This window comes from Apodemus sylvaticus, chromosome 17, assembly GCF_947179515.1.
Source record: "Apodemus sylvaticus chromosome 17, mApoSyl1.1, whole genome shotgun sequence".
In the NCBI taxonomy this organism is placed as follows: Eukaryota; Metazoa; Chordata; class Mammalia; order Rodentia; family Muridae; genus Apodemus; species Apodemus sylvaticus.
This window is the reverse complement of record NC_067488.1, coordinates 23,670,693-23,694,837: the sequence shown is the minus strand read 5'-3', so window position 1 is coordinate 23,694,837 and position 24,145 is coordinate 23,670,693. Positions and strand designations below refer to the sequence as shown.

General features: G+C 43.1%; 1 protein-coding gene and 1 non-coding gene across 2 annotated transcripts in view; one reads left to right on the top strand and one right to left on the bottom strand.

Annotated features, from left to right (window-relative positions):
* The first annotated feature begins 5,618 nt into the window (after window positions 1–5,618).
* Window positions 5,619–5,680, top strand: LOC127668309 (U7 small nuclear RNA). Its single transcript, XR_007974078.1, has one exon. It is a non-coding gene; the product is annotated as a U7 small nuclear RNA (small nuclear RNA).
* Window positions 5,681–13,172: 7,492 nt separating this feature from the next.
* Deptor (DEP domain containing MTOR interacting protein) overlaps window positions 13,173–24,145 on the bottom strand; it is a 151,599-nt gene continuing 140,626 nt past the window's right edge. The window contains exon 9 of the mRNA XM_052160713.1: window positions 13,173–17,947. Within this exon, the coding sequence (XP_052016673.1) occupies window positions 17,819–17,947 (129 nt within the window). The 3' untranslated portion in view covers window positions 13,173–17,818. The remainder of the gene's footprint in view (window positions 17,948–24,145) is intronic.

Here is a 24,145-nt window from a genome sequence, read left to right as displayed (position 1 = left end):
TCCTATATTTCACACCTGGGATTAAGACAAAAGCATGTTGATAGCGGGGGCACACGCCTGTAATCCCAGCCCTCTGGAAGGCAGAGGCAGGTGGATTTCTGAGTTCGAGGTCAGCCTGGTCTACAGTGTGAGTTCCAGGGCTATACAGAGAAACCCTGTCTCAAAAAAAAAACAAAAAAAAAAAGGATAACCCATCCCGCGGGACCTAGTTATTCAGGGAGCTGAGGAGGACTGAGCCTGTTAAGGGGGGGGGGAGGGGCAGGAAGAAAAAGCAAAGCCAAGCAAAAGGGGGGTCTTGTCAAGGCCTCTTTAATGAAAAGCAAAACGCCTGGTTTTGAACCCACTGTTAGAGGAAGTAGGGAGGGGCTGAGGGGAATGCTAAAGGCACAGAAAGAGGAAAGGTCATCTGGGGCAGATGTTGACTGTGGCTTCTAGCAGCTTTTCTGGAATGCTGGTTCCGCCTAGACAACCCCAGGTGTTCAGCCATAAGAACCAGTTGATCAGCCTTGTGTGAAGAAGGGGGTGGTTCAGCTGTAAACTGCAAGGTCAGTGGGCTCTCAAGGTGAGAACTGTTGAAAGTCTGGTTTTCCACAGTTTGGTCTCCCGCATATCCCCCTCTTTTCTTTAATAAAGTAGGGAGGTGGCTATGGAAAGAGGGTCAGTGGAGAGCCTGTTTTAGGCTATGTGGCTTGCACCAACGTCCAGCATCGCAGTAACTAGGCCTTTTTAGGTCCTAGTTGGGCAGGGCCTCTGTCTTAGGTATGGGAGTGGCATCCACTCCCAGCACCACGAATGACTTAATCAGGCCCTTGGTGGTCGTGATGAACGCCCAAGTAATGGACTCACAATAATCCCATCATGGAGTCACCCTGCAGCCAATAGGCAGTGTGCATCTGGCTCGTGGCACCACAATATTCCTGTCATTGGCAACTCCACAGCTTACGGCCCTCAGCCACTATTAGGAACAGGAGGTCACCCTCCCGTCAATGTCATTGACTGACGTCTCCACAGCTTACAGAACCAAGAAGGCTCCTTGCCTGCAGCAAGGGTGGAGAACTGAAGGCCAATGGCTGCTCTCTCTGCATAGGTGGAAGAGAGGTCTGAGCCTTGGATGTCTAGCTGATGGTAGTGGACTGCAACTGGTTTGTTTAAGGCAGAATCAATCTGTGTTTTAATGAAACTGGTAAATCTCTTAAAAGCCCAGGGGCCAAATGACAAAAGCAACAAAAGACCCACGAGGGGCCCCAAAAAGCTGGGGAGCAAGGTGGAGAGCCAGGGAGAAGTCTCAGCATTAGCATATTCTGACAGCTAGCATGTTCCTTCAGCATCCTGCAGAAAAAACACAAACATGCCCTCTTCTCTACACTCAGAGTTCCCTGGCATTAAAATTTTAAAATTATTGTGGTATATAGAGATGTGATTCTCCCCTCTTTTATGTAATTTTTTTTTTAATCTGCCCTAGGACCCACCTTGAGTCCTTGTCAAGGACATTGTATGAGGTTCTTTAAATGTAATATCTTCTAATCTGAGCAATTTATCTAAGACCAGACCCAAACCCACCTGTCCTGCAAGGACATTTTGAGGATTGAATAACAAAAGGAATCTGTAATTTCAGGATTCCCAGAAAAATTCTACTCATAGTTTCATAGTAGTCAAAGGAGTCTGTTTGGTATCAAATAAATTTACACAGAGATCTCCTTTTTAATCTTTAAATTTTGTTTCTACCATTGTAGCCATTAAACTTGTGGAAAAGTGGCAATAGGCCTATAATGGCCACAGCTGTATCACTCTTAAAATTATCTTAATTACAAAATATGTTAAGAATCGTGAGCCTTTAACCAGACTGCAAACTGAAAACTGCAGCCAATGACACACTGGCAATTGTAATTGTAACTCAATTTTTCTTGCAATATTAGAGCACAACTACAACTTTGGAAGCAAATCCCAATTTTAAACAATATATTTTCTTTAAAATCAATGGCAAACACATTATTTTTACAGCACAAGTTTTGTCTGCCAGTTCTTATGTTCAAGTGTATGACAGTGTAACTTATTAAAGAGACAATATTTTAAATCGTATTTCTTATAAGTCCAATCTCCAGGCCAAGATTCACACAAAATTCCATGCCAATTTAGAAGCATCTTAGAGGCCTGTATTTCCTGGCTTGCATCATGCCACATGTTGTTTAAAATGGCTACTACCCTAAACTACCAATTTTAACCTAACTTTTTGTTAATAACATTATACCTTTTAAATCATGTCCAATGACTTCTAAGCCAATACTCTATATAGTCAAGACATGCAAAATATACTCATACCTTTAAGACCGATTATGAACAAGAACAAAGCATCAGTTGTGTTAGGCCACATGTAGCTAGTTAAGATGGCTCTGACACTGAATCACCAATTTTAAACAAACCTTTTCTTAATAACACTATACCTTTGTTTTTTAAGATTTATTCATTTATTTTATAAGCGAGTGCACTGTCCCTGTCTTCAGACACACCAGAAGAGGGCATCAGATCCTATTACAGATGGTTATGAGCCACCATGTGGTTGCTGGGAATTGAACTCAGGACCTCTGGAAGAGCAGTCACTGCTCTTAACCACTGAGCCATCTCTCCAGCCCCAACACTATACCTTTTAAATCATAACCAATTAATTTATAACTCTATAGTCAAGATATGTAAAACCTTACACCATTAAGACCAATTAAAAACAAGAATAAAACAATTACACGAATTTCATAAGTTAAACCAAAGTTTTCCCAAATCTTGAGGCTGGTGGCCTTTTAAAAGCAGCTTTTTCTCCAGCTGTGTTTGACTCCTACTTAAGAATGTGAGAGGCACCTTAAATTAGCTTCCTCTGTGTAAATTGCAGACTAGCAGGACTGTCAGCGGATAACACTTTTTTACCATTTTTTTCTTTTTAACATAAAACATAAAGACAATCAATCAAAACAATAGGCAACATAAATTGACACATCATTCAGCCAATCAAAACAATAAAAACAATAGGCAACATAAATTGACACACATATGGACAGGTTTTGGGGCACCAAAGACAGACAACAGACAGCGAGGGAACTTGATGTCCCAACTCTTTGATATCATCCAAATATCTTAACCAGAACTAAGGAGATCTCCAGTAGGTTTCAGAGAGGAAACAGGACGTCTCCCATTTTCCTCTCCTCCCCAGGAGAGTTTTGAAATAGCTTTTAACCGTTTTTTTTTCTTTCTTTCTTTCTTTCTTTTTCTTTTTTTTTTGATACCACGTCCTACACATGGAAAACTGCTTTTCTGAAACCTGCTTTTCTCTTGTTTAAGATTTAACAAGGGGGAAAGGGGGTGCCTAGGCAAACACACACAGACATGGTATAGAATAAAGTTTATTCAAAATGGAGGATGAAAGATAATGGGGTAGTGGAGACAGAGAAAGGCAGAGAGAGAATAAAAGTAGAGACTGGCCATGACCACGTGGAGAGCGGTGGGACAGCATCGGGGCCCTGCCTGGTCAATATTTCATTTAATTCTTGACCTACTTTTTGCCATGTCTTTCTTTTTAACTCTAACTCCCCTTTCCCTGAGAGAAGCTTTCAGGTCTCTGATGAAGACCGCTTCTTTAGACAATTAATGGCCCATTTCTTTTGGGACGGAAATGTAAACTTACCGAGAAATGCTTTTCTCTCAAGAGTGGTGAGAGTGCTTCCTCCAAATGGCTTCTTTGCCGCGGCAGCCTTTTCCTGGGGTGGTTTCCATCTCGCTAAGGTTCATACCTCGAGCACCACGTTGGGGCGCCACTTATCCTGTTCTGCGGGACCTAGTTATTCGGGGAGCCAAGGAGGACCGAGCCTGTTAAGAGAAACGGGCGGGAAAGAAAAGTGAAGCCAAGCAAAAAGGGTGTCTTGTCAAGGCCTCTTTAATAAAAAGCGAAATGCCTGGTTTTGAACCTACTGTAAGAGGAAGTAGGGAGGAGTTGAGGGGGAATGCAAAAGGCACAGAAAGAGGAAAGGTCATCTGGGCCAGATGTTGACTGTGGCTTCTAGCAGCTTTTCTGGAATGCTGGTTCCACCTAGACAACCCCAGGTGTTCAACCAGGATAAGAACCAGTTGATCAGCCTTGTGTGAAGAAGGGGGTGGTTCAGCTGTAAACTGCAAGGTCAGTAGGCTCTCAAGGTGAGAGCTGTTGAAAGTCTGGCTTTCCACAGTTTGGTCTCCCACAGATAACAAAATTCTCAATTCAGAAATAAGTATACCAAGAACACCAAGATGATTTGCCAAGTCCTGCATTGCCTTGTGGAAGGGTCAGCATGGAACAGAGCTAGCAGGACGTGGGCCTCCACAAGTGTTGATGGTTGCTTAGACAAAGGGCTTGTTTGTATAATAATATATATATTCCACTCCATGTTCCTCCTTCGGGAAATATTCTCCCTGCCAAGGCTAATGATTCCATGATAATTAGAAACAGCAGGGGTCCAGGAGGTAAGGGTGTGCCTAATGTTCCTCAGACGTGGTAAACACTGTGACCTTTAGGACAGCCCTTAAGACTGTGGGAAAGAACTCTGAAAACATGAGTTCACAAATGTATAACTTCTCAACTGTACAAAATGTAAGAATGAGATATGAATTGTATGAGGGGTTTTATGAACCTAAAAAAGCAAAGGCATTAATGAACAAAGGCATTGTATCAGAAAGATACAAAGGCAGGCAGATTTCTGAGGTCAAGGTCAACCTGGAACAGAACGAGTTTATGCCCAAGCCTAAAGGTGGGAATGGTGATCTCAGGATGGGATTTTACCCAGCTAAACTTATTGTTTGTGCTTACAAAGGCAAACAGATCTCTAAATTCATTTGCTGTGTTAAAAAAAGATGTACTTGCAGTCTCTTTCTAAGAATCAAGAGGCTAAGGTCATAAAATGCTGATTCGTAGGATAATCAAAAGGGAATATGGATAAATGACTGAATAAGTAAATAAAAGACTGGGCTTTTTGCTTCAAGAGAGCTACCCAGAGAAAACTGTTTGGAAAGCAAACACAGCTCTTTTACAATTTTTTTAAGCAGAATTTCCGACTTTGGTTAGACAACCCAAGAGCTATCCAGTTATTACTATTAGTTTAGAATTTTGTTTAAATCAGGATTTGTAGAGAGCCTTATTGGGATGCCATGCCACCTGGCAGGAACTTGACATTGACCAAGGTGAAGTTCCTCTCCCAGCCTTTGAGCTGGATTTCCTGTGTTAGCCATAATCCCCTCCACCTAGGGTGGAGTATTCAGACCAAGGAGAAGTTCATTATTCCTCTAGATCTACAAATTCCTGAATTAAGCAGGTGACCCACCTAGATGCCTGAGCAGTGGAGCCAATGCCCAGAGAACAGCCAGACCAGTTCCCTGGAACACAACCTGGAATTTGGGGGAAGGGTCTTGCCTGAAACCTTAAAATTCTGAGTCCTTCATTAAACCTTGAGACTTTGAGCAGCTGGTGTTGTCTTAGTCTCCATCTCTTTTTGCATCCTTCCCATATATCCCCAGCTTCCATTCCAGGTAACCTGTTCGCTGTAACTGCAGGCAGTTACAAGAATTTCTGACTTTGGTTGGAAAACCTAAAAGCTATCCTAGAGAGATGTTACAGCTCTTTTAGAATTTTTCCAGCAGGATTTCTGACTTTGGTCAGAAAACCCAAGAGCTATCTCAAGCAGAGAAAGCTGTTTTAAGCAGAGCTGTCTCCAGCAGAGAGCTATCTGGAACAGACTACAGAGCCAAAAGCTATCTACAGAGCTGTCTAGGGAGCCATCTCAAACAGAACTGTTGTAAGACTCTAAAAAAAACGAGGGTGCCCCAGCACCCCACACCTCGGAAGGCAACACCCATATCACTCTCAAGAAATGGTCTTGATGCAATAAGCAAGAGGATTTTTATTCCAGAGGCTCTGGGGTCCACAGTCATACACTGTGCAGGGGTAGGGGACTGTGGGATCCCGAGTGCAGAATTGGGACAGCTTTTATAAGTTTACAACAAGCCTGTGAATCACAAACCAATCATTTCTTAACCTCGAGAGCCCACATAGTATGAGCCAATCGATTTGTACCACTCCACAGTTTTTAGGCCAATTAATTTAAATTATCTGAGGCCACTATGGACCAATTAGTTTCCTATTTTCTCGGAGGTCTATACCTGCGTGAACTCCTGGGTGGGGGTGATGGCATAAGCAGTTTACAGAAGCAAAATAAGCAGCTAATTAGCTCATTTCCCATTTCCTTAAGGGGTCAGGACCACCTACTCAAGGCCCTTTTCCATAGCTAACAAAGGGTGGGCTCTGGAATGCGACCTTTCACCTAGTTTCTAACAAAGAGTGGGGTCAAGGAATGCAACCTTTCTAACAAAGAGTGGGCTCTGGAATATGAGGTGTTTGGGGCTCCCTAGAAAGCTGGAGTTAGAACTTCTTTGGAGTGAGATAGCATTTTAAACTTCTGACTTCTTGGGGTCATTAGGGAGTTAAGCTGTATTTTCTATCCATTCACTGTCACCTCATACTCACAACTGGCTTTGAGTCATTTCTTCTGGTGTTCCCAAACAACCTTCCTCAGGACCCCCTCCCCAAGCCAAGGCTCTTCCTTTGCAATGATTATTTAATGTTTTAAATATTTTGAGCAATGCAATTTCTAAAGCCACCACAATCTTGTGAGTGTTGACTGTTAGGTCACTTACAAACAGCTCCCTCTGGATAAGCCCACATGTACTCTGGAGTACATATTCCTGGCTTTCTACTATATATCTCTTCTCACTCTTAATGACTGTGCTTATCTATACTAAAACCTTCTCTCTCTTTTTGTCTCTCTGCCTCTGTCTCTCTGTGACTGTGCTTATCTATACTAAAACCTTCTCTCTCTTTTTGTCTCTCTGTCTCTGTCTCTCTTTCTCTCTCTGAATGTCTGTGCACACATAAGCAGAGGTCAAGCTTAGGTGTTGTTCTTCAGCATCCATCCATCTTGTTATTGAGAAGGTGTCTCACTTGGCTGGAAACTAGCCACACAAACCAGGCTGGCCGGCCAGGGAGCCCCAGGAATCTGCCTTCCTCATCTTCACAGTGATAAGACAACAGGCATGTGCCCAGCTTTTTACATTTGTTCCTGTATTCAAAATAAAGTCCTGGCCCTTATATGATAAAGAACTTTATCAAGTGAGCACCCCTCAAGTCAAAACCTTTTCTGTGTTCTAAAAATCTCAGCTTCAAACTAAGTTGAGGTCTCTGAAAGACACAACACAAACACACAAACAATGCCTAAGAAGTAGCCTAAGTCTACAGTCTGACCCCAGGATATTTGGAAGACCTGTTGATAGGAGAATAGATCATATGTGTCCAGGAAATGTATAAATATATGGGGGGAAAACTGGGTAAAAAATCTGGGTATAAAAGTGCAATGCCAGATAAAAATCTAGTAAACCCCAGAAAAATTAAAAATTATAACAAACTCAATGACTGTACTGTATAGATCTTTTAAAAAAAATTAAGAACAACAACAACAAAAAGCTGAAGAATGGCAATTTCCACACCATTTGGCAGGAGAAGAGAGGTGGGTATAGTTAAATGTAAACTACTAGAATAACACAACAAAATAAAACAAAAAAGAAAAATGACAATGTGGCATTCTTGAGTTGGGCAGTGTTTTATAGCATTTTGCTACTTTTTTTTTCTGTTTTTCTTTTTCTCTTTTGACAGGCTCACTTGTAACTCATGTTGGCCTCTAAGTCATGGCAAACTTCCTGGAATTCAGGCATGAGCCATGTCTGGCCCCATGATTTCATATTACCCCATCAGTGGAGAAAAGACTTCTGGGAGACAGGCCTATAGGTGACCCCTGAAGGATTAGACAGTGGAAATAGAGACTTGCTTTCAATGTTCCTAGGACCCACATTCTGTGCCTAATAATACCCAAGTCCTCAGTAAGATTTCTTGAGTGAATGAATGAATGAGTGAATGAAGTAATGATAGAAAAATCTAATATCTTTTGATTGACACCTCAATATACATCTGAAAGGATACTCTCTCCTCCACTTGTAATTAATTCCCCAACACAGAATTATGGATTTATCAATTGATAGAAAAAAATTTATAAAACATTAGAAGCACAGGGTAACCACTTCCAACACTTCATGATCTGAAGTTCTCTGTGAAAGATAAAAGTTTCCCCAAACTGACTGAGTAGAACTTCATGATTGTAAAGTTGGAATATTGCCGATTCAGGGCCAAAATTATCCTGGACTTTTCCATTATTAGTAGCCATTTATCATCCATCTATATCTGATCTTCCACAACTTTGTAAAGAAAAAATTGCTTATTTTATGTGATGGGTGTTTTGTTTGCACACCAGAAGGAGTTATTGGATCCTATGGGACTACATTTATATATGGCTGTAAGCCAATATGTGTATGCTAGCACTGAACTCAGGACCACTGGAAGAACTTAGCTCCTGAGTTGTCTCTCCAGCTCCTGAACTTCCATTCTCCTAACTTTTAGTTAAAACTTGTAGGGACTAGAGAGATGACTCAGAGGTTAAGAGTACTGGCTGCTCTTCCAGAAGTCTTGAGTTCAGTTCACAGCAACCATCTAATAATGAGATCTGGTTCCCTCTTCAGGAGGGAGGCCTGCAGGAGATGCATACACACAGCAGAACACTGTATACATAATAAGTACATGCATCTTTTAAAAATTGGGGATGTCATTAGATTGAATCTGAGACCCTTAGCATACATACAGTTCCCTGCTTTGCTGTAACTGCCTGCTTAATGTTCACATTAAATTACCTAATGGTACTGTCTTATAACTTTTTTTTGTTTTTGTTTTTGGTTTGTTTTTTTGTTTTTGTTTTTGTTTTTGTTTTTTTTCCGAGACAGGGTCCTCTGTGTAGCCCTGGCTGTCCTGGAACTCACTCTGTAGACCAGGCTTGCCTCAAACTCAGAAATCTGCCCCCCTCTGCCTCCCAAGTGCTGGGATTACAGGTGTGCGCCACCATGCCTGGCTCTTACAATTTTTTTTTTTAAAAAAAGATTTACTTTGTGAGCCTGATGTATTGGCTGGTTTTGTGTCAACTTAACACAAGCTGGAGTTGCCACAGAGAAAGGTGCTTCAGGTAAGGAAGTGCCTCCATGAGATACAGCTGTGGGACATTTTCTCAATTAGTGATCAAGGGGGAAGGGCCCCTTGTGGGTGGTGCCATCCCTGGGCTGGTAGCCTTGGGTTCTATAAGAGAGCAAGCTGAGCAAGCCAGGGGAAGCAAGCCAGTAAGAAACATCCCTCCATGGCCTGTGCATCAGTTCCTGCTTCCTGAGCTGCTTGAGTTCCAGTCCTGACTTCCTTTGGTGATGAAGAGCAATGTGGGAAGTATAAGCTGAATAAACCCTTTCCTCCCCAACTTCCTTCTTGGTCATGACGTTTGTGCAGGAATAGAAATCCTGACCAAGACACCTGAGTACACACACACACACACACACACACACACACCAAAAAGATACACAGGGTGTATGTGTGTGCCACACAGCTAAGGTACCTGCAGCAGCCAGAAGAGGACTTGGGATCTCTAGGAACTACAGTAACAGCTTGTGAGCTGGTCAATGTGGTTGTTGGTGAAAGGATGAGAATTACAGCCTAAAAATCCCCAGTGCCTAACTCTCAAATGACCCCAAGAAGTCATAAGTTTAAAATGCTATCTCGCTCCAAAGAAGCTCTAACTCCAGCCTCTAAGGAGCCCCAAACACCTCAAATTCTAGAGCCTGCTCTTTGTTAGAAAGGTCATATTCCTTGAGCCCTCTCTATATTAGAAACTAGGTGAAAGGTTGCATTCCAGAGCCCGCCCTTTGTTAGGATCTAGGCAAAAAGGCCTTGAGTACATGGATCCCCGGCCCCATAAGGTAATGGGAAATGAGCTAATGCTTCTGTAAACTGCTTATGCCATCACCCCCACCCAGGAGTTCACACAGCTATAGACCTCCCAGAAAATAGGAAACTAATTGGTCCACAGAGCTCGGGCTCCGATAATTTGATTGGCCTAAAAACTATAGAGTGGTACAAATCGATTGGCTCTCGATGCTAAGGAATGACTGGTTTGTGATTCATGGGTTTTGTTGTAATCCATAAAATCTGTCCCAATTCTGTACTTGGGGTTCCACAGTCCTCTACCCCTGCATGGTGTATGACTGTGAACCCCAGGGCCTCTGGAATAAAAAATCCTCTTGCTGTTGCATCAAGACCGTTTCTTGTGAGTGACTTGGGTATCGCCTTCCAAGGTGTGGGGCGCTGGGGCGCTCTTGTTTTTTTTTTGGGTCTTACATTGGGAATTGAATTAGGTTTCTCAGCAACCATCTCTTTAGCCTCCCCTGACTTTTTTGTGACAATAAAAAGCCCATGTAACCCCTTGCCACTCTGAAACATGTCATTTAACACCCATGTAACCCCTTGCCACTCTGAAACATGTCATTTAACACCCATGTAACCCCTTGCCACTCTGAAACATGTCATTTAACACCCATGTAACCCCTTGCCACTCTGAAACATGTCATTTGGGTCAACTTGAATCCATGTCCTGGATAATGTCACTGATGACTCTGATGAGCGTAAACTTTCCTATTCATTGTGCAAAACAGATCTGTGCTTTGTAGAGTCCTCTGCAGAGGGAGACGATGATTTGGCACCAAATAAGTATAGAGAAAACTTTTTTTTTAAAAAAAGATTTATTTATTATATGTAAGTACACTGTAGCTGTCTTCAGACACTCCAGAAGAGGTTGTCAGATCTTGTTATGGATGGTTGTGAGCCACCGTGTGGTTGCTGGGATTTGAACTCAGGACCTCTGGAAGACCATTCAGTGCTCTTAACCAGCTGAGCCATCTCTCCAGCCCCCAGAGAAAACTTTTTTAATGCAGTTTTCCAGGCAGAAGATATTCAGAAACTATCACTGAGCATACTCATAAGGAGACTTTTGATGACTCTTGCAAGTAAGACAAAATCCCATGTGTTTTCTTTGTTGAGTCAGTAGATCACATTGACATGTAGCCCTTTCTTTGGATAAAAAAATGGCCAGTTTGTTTTCAAAGACAGAAAAAAGCACTTGGGAGGCAGAAGCAGGTGGCTTTCTGAGTTCGAGGCCAGCCTGGTCTACAGAGAGAGTTCCAGGACAGCCAGAGCTATACAGAGAAACCCTGTCTTGAAAACAAAACAAAACAAACCCAAAAAGACAGAAAAAGCCAGAACTTCGTAATTTTTAAAAATGTAACATTTATTTCATGCTACTGTGCTTTCATACAATCATCTTAAGTATTATGGTACAGTTTTATTAAAGATAGCGAATCACTCTCATCAAATTTTAAAATTAAAGCTATATATTAAGTACTTTTAAACCCATTTAACAACTCTGTGCGATCTTTGATGGCAAACTTCATTTTGGCACACAGCTCATTTGTCCTTTTGGTTCAGCAGTGAGGAAATATACATCACACCCGAGGTTCAGGTGACAGGAAATCATGATTAATGTCAACTATCAATTTCAATCATTCAGAAACACCACAGTGCTCTGGGGTTATTCTGATCATTTATAGTCAAAGTAAAACAGAATTCTTAGCAGCCAGAGTCAGTACCAAAGATTTAAAATAGGCCTAGAAAGTTGACTATCTCCACAATACATTTGAAAGGAAAGATTTGGAAACTCAGAAATTCCATTTGAATAAAAAGCAGCGGATGTTCTTAACCTTGGTGTTTGTCCTTCCAAAGCAGAGACACGTTTCACAGGATATAAAGTGTGAAGTCAGCCACACCTCATCTAGGCAAAGGTGGCTGATCTTTCTCAAGTTACCTTCCATTTCTCGACTAGTCTCCTTTTGGGTATCACATGTAGCCCAGGCTAGCCTTAGATGTGGTGATCCTTCTGCCTCTGTAGTGCTGGGATTAGAGGTGTGAGATACTAGACCTAACAAATGAGTTTTTAGATAGGGCCTCTGTGTATAGCCCAGGATGGCCTTATATTCCATTCTCCAGCATGAATCTTTGTGCTGTATGCCACCCTGCTCAGTTGTAGTTAAACGTCAGAAGGCAGAAGCAGCAAAAAAGATAATGCGGTTTTCATTTTAATAAAAAAAAGTCCTTGTAATTTACATACTGTGCTAATGAAGAAACAAAACCAAAATCTTTCTATCACCAAACATAAACACCACACACATACATATTTAAAAAAAAAAAAGTCTAGAAGTTCTTGTCTAGTTTTGTTTTCGAGACAGTCTCTGTAGCCCAGGCTGGTCTCCCACCACAACTTCCTGAATCCTGGGATTATAGGTGTGAGCCATCTTACCTGTCTTTGAAAATACATTTTAAGGGAACAAGAAGGAATGTGTCCAAGATGTACAGGTAAATGTTATCCCAGGCAGTAAATAAGTAAACATTGTTTCCTCTTTAAAGATCACAGACAGGAATCCACATGAAGACCGAACTCATTTAAACAGGCATGGTGGCTCAGTCCCATAATTTAAGTCCTCAAGAGGCTGAAGCAGGAGGATTGCTGTGAATTTAAGACTAACCTGTGCTGTACCCTAAGTTCCTGGCCAACATGGAGCACATACAGAATAAGACCTTGGTATTTGAAACAAATAACAAGAGTAGATGATCTTCCCCCTTCTCTTCAGAGATACCTGATGCCACTTTTGTTTTGAGTACAGCATATCATAGGCCTGTCTCAACTGCATGGTTATGTGCTATAGAAGGCTCGACTGTAACAGGCATGGAAGGCAGGAGACTCAGGAGGAATTTGGCCAAGTTTCACAAGTCTGGGTAGAGCCCAAGATGGTTTTATGCCTCATTCATTAATCAAATGAAATGATTAAACTGTGTTCTACCCAGCCCGTGCAGCACTGACATTTTAGGCTCCGTGGACTCTCAAGGTTTCATTATAAACCAGCCTTCAGGTACACGTCACTCCCATCCAGAGTCTTACTCCCTAGGTAAGACTCTGATTTCAGAGTCTAAAGCATTCAATAACTGCACTCAACTAATAATGGCTCCTTCTCTGTATCTATTTTTAGAGAATTAAAACTGGCCACAGATTCTATGCAAGTCTTCTCATCAAAGGTTCTGTTTATTTCTCCCTTCCTAGGTTCTGGGCTGGTTTTATTTATTAAAGTATTTCTAAGTATTTATTCTTTTTTTTTTTTTTTTGATTTTAGATTTGGATTTTTCGAGACAGGGTTTCTCTGTGTAGCCCTGGCTGTCCTGGAACTCACTCTGTAGACCAGGCTGGCCTTGAACTCAGAAATCCACCTGCCTCTGCCTCCCAGAGTGCTGGGATTACAGGCGTGCGCCACCACCGCACGGCCTATCTATTGATTTTAATTGTACTACGCATGTACCACGCGCAAGCCTGGTGCCCAAGGTCAGAAGAGTGTCAGATCCCGTGTAACTAGAGCATCGGACGGACAGCTGTGAGCTATTATGGAATTCTAGGAAGCAAACTCGGGTCCTCTGGAAGAACAGCCTAGGCTCCTGGCCACTGTGCTATCTCTACAGCTTAGAGCTAGGTTTCTGAATGGAAAGTCAAAGCGTTCAGTTTCTGAGCCACAGGAGAGAAGGTTGTGGGCTGTCATCTCCAGATTGTTTGTGGCTATATGACCGGGGGCTGTGGCTTGCAGGGGTATGCACAAGGGCCTCTGGTGTTAAGACAGATTTCTACCTCTATAACAAGATACCTGTGATGATAACCTGATAAAGAGAAAAGGGCTATTTTGGCTCACAGATTTTGAGATTTAGTCCATAACTGATTGGCCCCATTCGTTACTAACTCACTAGCGAGGCATATGGTAAGTTAGGACATCACATGGGACCAAACTGCTTGTCTCATGGCCAAGAAATAAACGATGAAACAAAACTGGGGTCCCACAACCCCACAAGGGGCAAACCCCGTTACCTGTGGTTCTCTCACCAGGTCCTACCACTGTCTGTCTTTGAGACAGATGGTAGCTCATGTGGCCCAGCTGGCTTCAGACTAGCTCTGTTACCAAGGCTGTCAGTCAAGTCCTGATCTTCCTGCCTCCACCCTCCCCTCCCCCTCCAGTGCTGGGATGCGTGGCTGGTTCTACCATGTCCCCGTGTTGCCACCCAAGAGAAAAGAACTTATTAACACATGGCACTTTGGGAGACAAGACATTCAAGAATCAAATGACAGCAGCTTCCAAGAACAAAAGGCCTCAACCAACTTGCTCACTGAATACCAGTGTGTGTGTAGACCTACTGGCACCTTTGGAGCAGTGGTTGGTCACATCAGCCAAATGCTCGAAGCCCATAGCATTGTGAGCCAATAAAAGGTATTATTGTGTGATATAATTTGTATAATAGTACATCAGACAACAGTTACGTAGCTAATGTACTATTCTGGCTTTGAACAGGTAAAGGGTAAACTTTGGGTAACAAGACACAGTCCCTGTCCTGCAGATGCTGAGGGTCTGAGGGAAGCAGACACGTGACCAAGCAAGGACATTCTAAAGATCATTGTGCTCTAAGAGAGGTTGGGACAGGATTTCTCTGTCTGTAGGAACTTGGAGAATTCAAAATAGGAACATCTTTGGGAACATGGCAAAGATTTCTCTAAGATGACACCCAAAGGAGCTAATAAGAATAATTTTGGGGGGCAAAGAGGGAGAAGCAATATTCTAGAAATAAGATACCACATACGCAAAAACTGAATGAGTCCGACAGGGTCCTAGGGGCCATTGGAGTATTGATTAATTAATTATCTTATGAAGCTGTGTTTACATGTGGGTATGAGAGAGAGAGAGAGAGAGAGAGAGAGAGAGAGAGAGAGAGAGAGAAATTCCCAAGGCAGGAAGATTAGTGTGAGTTTGAGGACACCCTATGCTACATAGCAATAACTTTTTTTGGCTTTTTGAGATAGGATTTCTTTGTGTAGCCCTGGGTGTCCTAAAATAAGCTCTGTAGACCAGGCTGGCCTCAAATTCACAGAGATCTGCTTCTGCCTGCCTCTGCCTCCAGAGTGCTGGGATTAAAGGTGTATACCATGACCACCAACACCCTGTCTTAAACAAATGTTCTCTTTGGTACTTGGCCTTTAAACTGAGGAAAAGGAGAACCTAAGAGAAGAGCCAAACTGCACTTTCCTTCCCCCTGACAGAGAGCAGCTTCTGCAGTGTAGTTTGGCTAAAGGGAAATGATAGGATAGGGGTTCAAGGCAAAGGGCCTTAGGAGGCCAGCAGCAAGAAGGATGCAGTGCCTATGGGCACACCTGCTCTCTTGTCAGCCAAGGAACATCAAAGGCAGACACTAGCTGAGATTCCTCTTCTAAGGTGTCATCCTATCCAAGTGTGGGGCTGTGCGCCTGTAATCCCACATAGGAAGTGCAGAATCAGGAGCTTGACACCGTCTCAAAACAAACCAACTAACAAAACAGACAGGAATTAAAGCCACGTGGTAAGACCTCCTCCTACTGAGCTGGGCTGCTTTGAGCATGTGACGAACCAACCCACCTATGAACAGGGTTCGTCATGTGTAAGATGGGTGGTGATGGCGGTGGTCCTTGCCTCTCAATAAAACAAGAACAACAGAGTAACCATAGGGCTTAGCACAGCCCGGTACAAAGGCTGGATGTGAAGCTTCTCAATAGGAAGTCTGGGCAGACAGGCAGGGGGTTTGAGCACTGTAGAAATGGGCTGTAGTACATGGTAGTTACAGCAGGTGCTTCAACTTAAAAATATTGAATTCGCTCAGACTTAGTCTCCCCACCTGAAAAAACGAAGCTAATAATATCTATCTTAAAAGGGTGTGAGGAGCAAAGGAGAACACGGCCAATAAATGCTACAGCAATATAAACACACTCACGTGGAGAGAATCTCTCAAATAAAGATGGACAACAGTACTATCAGCCATCCCATGGTACTTCAAAATCCTGTTTTCTTACTAATGCTAGAAAAGTTGGATGAATATGTTAATAAAATCCATCCCACTAATACCAATACATGATGATCACTACTCCTTAATAAATACCTCAGGCATAACACTTTGGCATTAACATTTTGTTAATGTTTAACTAGAAGTAGCCTCTCTGTTCAACATTCGTTATGTAAATTGGTTCTCATTTGGCACTTTGAGGAGTATCCTCTACACACCAATACCCCAAATGCACTCCTCTGTTCCCATTTTTTATTTTGTTTTGCTTGTTTTGTTTTGCTTGTTTTGTTTTGTTTTGACACAGGGTCTCCTGTAGCTCAGGTCCCCTTTGAACACCTGATCTTTCTGTCTCCACTTTCTGGGTGCTGGGATTACAGGAACATGTGACCACATCTGGTTCTAAGGAACTCTGTTTTAGATCAAGGAAGCATTCATAAGTGAGATGAAGAAATCTAAACCAAGATGGAGCTTGTAGTGGGGCAAGCAGATCCCCAAATGAGCATCCCATCCCAAGACATGAGAAGGCTTGTAAAAATCCAGGCTAAGAAGGCATTTGGAGCTTCAAGTTTTGTCGAAAGTCCCTCAAATGTGGACGCTTGCCAAGTGCAATCTTGCCAGAGGTTTGACTCTGACTCTTTGCTGTCACAATCAGTATATTTCAAATGAACACCAGGGAGCTACTGCAGCTGACTCGTAAGGCAAAACCATGCAGGGCCAGTGAGAGCAAAGAGGGCAGACGGGCGGTGGTGGCATCCCTAATCCACCCCCATCGCCCGGGGCACAGTGGTCTGTTTGATTTTTCACCTCATGCCACAACTGAAACAGGTTAAACTGAAAGTTGGTGACAAAGGCAGAAATTAAGACGTCAATAGCTGGGGTTTACCTAGCAACACCCCGTCTCAAAACAAATAAACAACAACAAAAACCTAAGACAGAGAGGAAGAAAGTTACTTAGTGATGACTGCTTCGGAGCTGTCGAATGCTTGAGGACCTTGGAAACTGATGTCAGCTGGTCACATTTCTGGGAACACTGCTTATGTTTTAAGCTGGGTGAAATCTAGACCTACCTAACAGATTCAGGCTAATTTTGGTAAAAAGACAAAAAAAAAAAAAAAAAAAAAAAAAAAACAAAAAAAAACAAACCCAAAACCCAAAAAACCTTTTTTTAAAATTATTATTAATGTGGGGTTTTACTATGTTGCCCAGGCTGACATTACCATGGGCACTCAAGTGATCCTTGAGTTGTATCAGCCTCCTGCCTCAGTATCCTAAGTAGCCCAGATTGCAGGTGCTAGTTCCTTATTCCTGCCGAACGAGCCCGAGTAGATGTGACGTAAACTATGTAGTAACTATTCTATGACCTTCTAAAAATGGCATTTTTTTCCATGTTGCTAATTTGGTTTTACAACAACTTCCAAAGAACATGAAAAACAATCATTGAGAATTATAAACTGTTGTGCGCACGAGTGTGTGTGTGCGTGTGTGTGTGTGTGTGTGTGTGTGTGTGTGTGTGTATGTGTGGTGTACAGGTGTGTGCTTGTGTGTGTGGTGTGTGCACTTGTATAAAAAAATCCCTCATGTGGTTTTGAGACAGGCACTCACACTGACTGCTAGCTGATGCTGGCCTTGAACTTGCAGCACTTCTGCCTTGCCCTCCTGAATGCTGGGATTATAGACTTGAGCCACCAAGCCCCTGCTGTGCTGTGTTTTGTTTTTTAAAGGTGTGTTACCAGGTTCTTACACATTCAAACATTGTATGAAAGTCAAGGTGTATATGGTCAGAGAAAAGATCGTTAACATCCCAATTATCCATTTGCCTGGCAGTCTTGCCGTGCCCCCGTCGTGTTTTCCTCGGACAGGGCACAAGCAGGGATGTCTTCTTGCTCAGCAGTCCAACTCCTCCATGACTTCCATGACAATTGTCCTGGGGCCTGTCAGAATCAGGTTGCTCACAGTGCGGTAGTCTACATTCAGCACGTTGAGGCCATTGACAGAGACGACAAACTGACAGACCTGAAGGGATGATGGAAAGAGAGGATGTCAGTTTGGGTTGAGGCTACAGTTCAGCTGAGAAATTGCCTGTCCATCATGCCCATAATGCCAGCGCTGAGGGGAGGCGGCAGCGGGTTCAGAAGTGGTTATTCTAGGCTACATAAAGGGTTCAGGGGCAACCTGGGATAAATGAGATCCTGTCTCAGATACAGGTGCACACAGGGACATGCAGATACATATACACACAGACGGATGGGGACACACACACACACACAGTAACAGAGAGAGACAGAGCTAGAGAACGTAAAAGAAGGGGGGAAGCTCAGGTTTTAAGAAGGGGGGAAGCTCAGGTTTTAAAGGGTCTGCCATTCAAGTATGAAAACCAGAGTTTGGATGCCTGGGAACTCTCACGTGTGGGTTTGGATAAGAATGTCCCCCCAGGTTCATATATTTGAATTCTTTGTCGCGGGAAGGGGCACTATTTAGAAGGATTAGACGAAGGTGTGACCTTGTTAGAGGAAGTGTGCCACTTGGGTTGGGGGATGGGGGGTGAGGAGGTAAAAGGGTGGGGTGGGGGTGGGGATGGTCCCAAGGTTTCCAAAAGCTCAAGCAAGGGCTGGAGAGATGGCCCAGCGGTTAAGAGCATTGACTGTTCTTCTAAAGGTTCTGAGTTCAAATCCCAGCAACCACATGGTGGCTCACAACCATCAGTAATGAGATCTGATTCCCTCTGTCTCAGACACAGAGTGTCTGAAGACAGCTACAGTGTGCTTACATATAATAAATAAATCTTAAAAACAAACAAACAAGCAAACAAAAAACCAGGCGAGGCCCAGTGCCATTCTCCCTCTCGGCCTGTGAACCAGGGCAGACTCTCAGCTACTGCTCCAGGGCCTTGTTCTTTGTTAAGACTAGAAGAGACTATGCCCCTGGAACTATAAGCAAGCTCTCAGTTAAATTCTTTCTTTCCTAAGAGTTGCCTTGTTCATGGTGTCTCTTTGAAGCAATAGAACAGTGACTAAGACATCAGGTAACTGCCAGCTATGTGTGGCAGCTCACTTATAAGCCCACACTTGGAAGGCAGAAACAGGGATTTCTGAAACAAGCTGGCTAGCTGGATGATCCAATTCCGTGAGTTCTAGGCTGCAATGATGAGTAGGGTGAAGATCCACTGAAGCAGACTCCTGATGTCAACCTTGGGTCTTCACAGGCACATGTACATGTACAGACAAACACACACACACACACACACACAAACACATGAGAGGGGGGATGGGGAAAGAGGGATAGCGGAAGACGGGGGAGATCATGGGGATGGGAGAGGCAAGAGCCAGTGAGCGGGAGGAAGAGAAAGAAGTGAGAGAGGTGTGAAGGCGATGACGCAGATCCTTGGTTGGGATGATTCATGCAGTGGTGCTTTGTCTGTGGGTCGCACCGTCACAAAGCTGGCCATGCACTGCCTGGATAGCTAGCTGCCTTAGCCCCTGTGTGAAATGCTAAAATGGTTGGGAACCCACCATTTCCTTTCTTATTGATTTCTGGCAAAGTAATATCAATAAAAACTAAATTTAAAATTAATGTCAAGTCCAAAAATATCTATATCTATTGCTGCTATAACACACCCAAATTGGAAAACATCTGAATCACAGCTTTAGTTTTCATTGAGGGTGGGGAGGTGGAGAGAGAGAGAGAGAGAGGGAGAGAGAGAGAGAGAGAATTTGTAATCCTAGATGTTCTGTGTTACTTTGATGATGACCCTGAATAGCTTACTTCTCCTCTATATCCATGTGTTTCAGGACATAAATCCCTCATTTGGAGCTCCATACGTAGCTCAGATGATCGAGCACTTGCTTAGGTTTAATTCCAAAAAACCTTATAAGCTCAGTGTGTGGTACTGTGCACATGTAATATCAGCACCTGGGAAGCAGAGCCTGGATAGTCAGAAGTTAAAGGATATCCTTGGCTACATAGTTGAGTTAGAGGCCAACCTAGGCTACATGAGACTGTCTCAAAAAAATGAAATAAAATAAAATAAAAAAATAAGCATTCCTCATTCGTAAAACACACAAGTAAAAATGTCTATTCATTTAGGTTCAAATTACAAAATGAATAGAAAACATTCCTGAAGACATCATGCAAACACTGGACTTGACTAATTTCTCTCCCTTTTAAAATGGTCATTTCATTTTATAGCCAGTGTTTGATGGTAAACACCTTTCATAGCCAGTGTTTGATGGTAAACACCTTTAATCCCTGCACACAGTAGGCAGAGGCAGGCAGATCTCTGAATTCAAAGTCAGCCTGGTTTAAAGACTGAGTTCCAAGACAGCCAGAGCTACAGAGAAATCATGTCTCAAAAAACAAAACAAAGATCACTTCCTTCATTTTCCTTCACAGCTACATGAAAAACTGAATAGAAAGTAGACTGTAGTATGCAGAGTCATGTTTCTTCAGTAAACACCTACTGTTGCCATGAGCCCCCCCAGCATCTCAACTCTTTAGCCTTTGTGACTAGGGTGTCTTACCCAGACATACCAATCACCATTTCTCCATTCCTATCCTCAAAGCTGGGCATCAAGGATTCAGGGCATGTCTAATATGTAATCAGCATTTTTCAACCCTGGTCAAGGTCATAGTGGTGATTGAGGTCACGCTACTAGATCACAACCCGACTGGAACAGACCCACTAGCACTTGGAGCTATGAGTGCTTGGGGCCTGGAGCACTTGTGGGGGCATTTTAGCATGGACTTCATTAGGCTGTTCTCTTTGCTTTTCTTCTGCCAAAGAATGAGCGGAATGTCACTCCCTCCCACCCATGGTACTGGACTTCAGATCTGTGTTCTTTCCTCCGAAGGACTGACTTTCTGTTGTTACATGGGAAGGCAGGAATTGCCAGCTAACCCTTCACAGGCTCTCAGGGAGTATTTGTGTCTCTGGTCATATTAGTCATCCAGTCTTCACCTCAATTATGCCTCCGCTGTCCCAAATTGTTTGTCTCAACTGGCCAACACTTGACAATTAGGAGCTTCATGTAGAAGTCTAGATAGATTTAGGTTTCTCTGGTACAGACGGGCCATCTCCTTCTTTAACTTACATGTTAGGTCTACTCAAATATTTGCCTATGGGGTGGTGGTGCAGCAACCCCATAATGTGAGCTACTTAGGAGATGGAGGAGGAAGGTTTGAGAGTTCAAGTCCTGTCAGGACTATATAGTAAGAGCCAGCCTCAAAAAATCCAAAAAGCAATGGATGTGGATTCTGAGGAATAACCATAGGAAGCTCAGCATTTCACGGCATAGTTAAGTGTACAACCAGCCAGGACTGCATGAGACTGTATCTCACAAGACCTACAAAACAACACAAGAGTTCAAAAAACATATAATGTTGTTGATAAGGCTCTTACAATTACATAACAAGACTTTTATTCTAGTAAGTCTGATTATAAAATAAGGATAGTATCTAGTTAGGGTTTCTATTGCTGTGACAAAACACATAACCAAAAACAAGTTGGGGAGAAAAAGGTTTATTCAATTTACACTTCTACATGAGAGTCCATCATCGGAGGAAGCCTAGAATAGGAACTTAAACAAGACTAGGATCTGGAGGGAGGAGCTAATACAGAGACCATGGAGGAGTGCTGCTTACTGGCTTGCTCAGTCTTCTTTCTTATAGAACCCAGGACTCCCAGCTCAGGGATAGAACTACCTACCATAGGCATGGCCTTCCCCATCAATCACTAATTAAGAAAATGGCCTATAGACCTGCCTGCAGCCTGATCTCATCGAAGCATCTTCTGAAAGTTCCCTCCTTTTAGGTGACTCTAGTTTGTGAGTCAAGTAGACACATGAATAGCCAGCGCACATGGTAACGCACACCTGTAATCTAGCATACTAGAGGTTGAGACAGGACGACGGAAAGTTTGAGCCTATCCTGGGCTATGAAAGAAGACCTTATCTCCAAAACAGAAAGGGGAAAAAGCTAACCATACTGACTACATATAAGAAACAATTATAGTACCTTCTCCAATATTTGAACTCAGGACCAGTCAGGTATACAGGGCAAATCTGAGGTCATACAGTGAGATCCTATCTCAAACTTAAAACCTAAACAACAAAAAGTGTGTGTGGGGGGGGAGTTGGGTTTTTTTGCCCCATTTTCCTTCTACTTTGTTGTTGTTGTTTGTTTGTTGTTTTTTGTTTTCCAAGACAGGGTTTCTCTGTATAGCCCTGGCTGTCCTGGAACTCACTCTGTAGACCAGGCTGGCCTCAAACTCAGAAATCCACCTGCCTCTGCCTCCCAAGTGCTGGGATTAAAGGCGTGTGCCACCACCACCCGGCTTCCTTCTACTTATAATTATCACAATTACAAGCTTTCAAAAATCAGATTAGGAGCTGGAGAAATAGCTCAGTGGGTATATGTGCTTGAGTGTTTGCTGCAAAAGATTGGACATCTGAGTTGAAAGGCCCAGCATGCAGGTGTGTAGGGGGTGGTTCTGATGCTTTGATGGGGAATCTGCATGTGAACCCTGAAGGTCCTGTTCCCCAGTTGGTTCTTGATAGATCAATAAAGATAGTGGCCAATGGCTAGGCAGAATAGGTGGGCCTCCAAGGTTCCTGTAGGCAGGCTAGCAGACACAGGAGGAGAAAAGATTTGGCCATGTTTCACAGGGAGAGAGAGCCACCAGCCATTCGAGATCTCGGGTGGAGTGACCATTGGCCACTCTCTGACTGGGCCTGGGATAGCAAGCAGACTAGAAATGTAACTAAGTGGAGGGCAGATTTATGGTGCTGAGTTAGGACTAAAGGAAACTGCACAACTAGGTTGATGGCAGAATTAGAGGTGTTGAGCTGACAATGAAAATAAGGGCATGTTAGCACACTCAGAAATGTCCCACTATTGAGCCAAAAAGATATTAAAAATATGTTAATGTATGTGTGTTTTATCCACAGATCCAGGGTGGCTCCTGGGTGGGGCTGATTGTGCGAGGTCCATCCACAACTTAACCTGGGGAAATAGAAACTACATGCTATACAGGTAAAATATGGGTATGGCCTCACAAGCCCATAACTCCTCTGTGGGAGGGAGAGACAGGAGAATGGTTGAGACAGACGAGAGAGAGAGAGAGAGAGAGAGAGAGAGAGAGAGAGAGAGAATGAATGAATGAGAATGAATGAGAATGGAATCCATTGAGCTCCAGGTTCCCTGAGAGACCCTGTCTTAAGAGGTAGAATGGAAAATGACACAGCACGACTCGAAGTAACTTCTGATGTCTGTATACATACATGTCAATCCTATGTGCACACGCACACACACAGGATCACACATACATAGGATAAGAACAATTCTCCCATTCTTTCACTTTTTTGTTTTGTTTTGTTTGTTTGTTTTTTCGAGACAGGGGTTCTCTATATAGCCCTGGCTATCCTGGAACTCACTCTGCCGACCAGGCTGGCCTTGAACTCTGAGATCCGTCTGCCTCTGTCTCCCAGAGTACTGGGATTAAAGGCGTGTGCTACCACTGCCCGGCTATTCTTCCACTTCTTAACAAAGCAAGCAATCACTTCTTAACAAAGCAAGCAATCATTTCTCACCAACAACATAAACTGAGATGATATTCCAAATCTTTCCCCAGAATAAAGAAAAAAAAAATGCCTTCAGAACCTTACTCATGCTTGTATCTACGGTGGTATTTTTAGAGTCCGGCTGTTGGAAAGACGTCACCTCTCCTCAAGTGTCCTGTGGTTGAAGCAGTTTCTATGTCCTGTTGCTGAAATGTTCCAAATGATCTAGCTCCACAGGTCCCACCATATTACCCACCATGTTAGGTAGCTCATGGCAGTGGGCTTTTCAGTTAGCACCTTTGGTACACCATGTTTTCTTTGCAAATCAATACACATTACAAGTAGTGGCGGGAAGCACACAGCCTGGAGGGAAATGAGTTCTCCTCTCCGTTAAAAAGCACGTCCTCACAAACACACAGAAGGCATGACTGGTGCAGGCTGGACAGGTCATGTTAGGAATATAATCTCTCCCCACTGGGCTGGAGGCTTAGCTGTCTCCCTACTGGAAGTGACAGGTGAGGTGGCCATGCTTTCCCTTCCCTTGTATGTATCTTTAACAGACATACCTGTTTGCAAAGATTATATTATAGTTGACTCATTCTCTTGGTTGTGTGTGTGTGTGTGTGTGTTTGCACATGTATAGAAGCCAGAGGTTGAT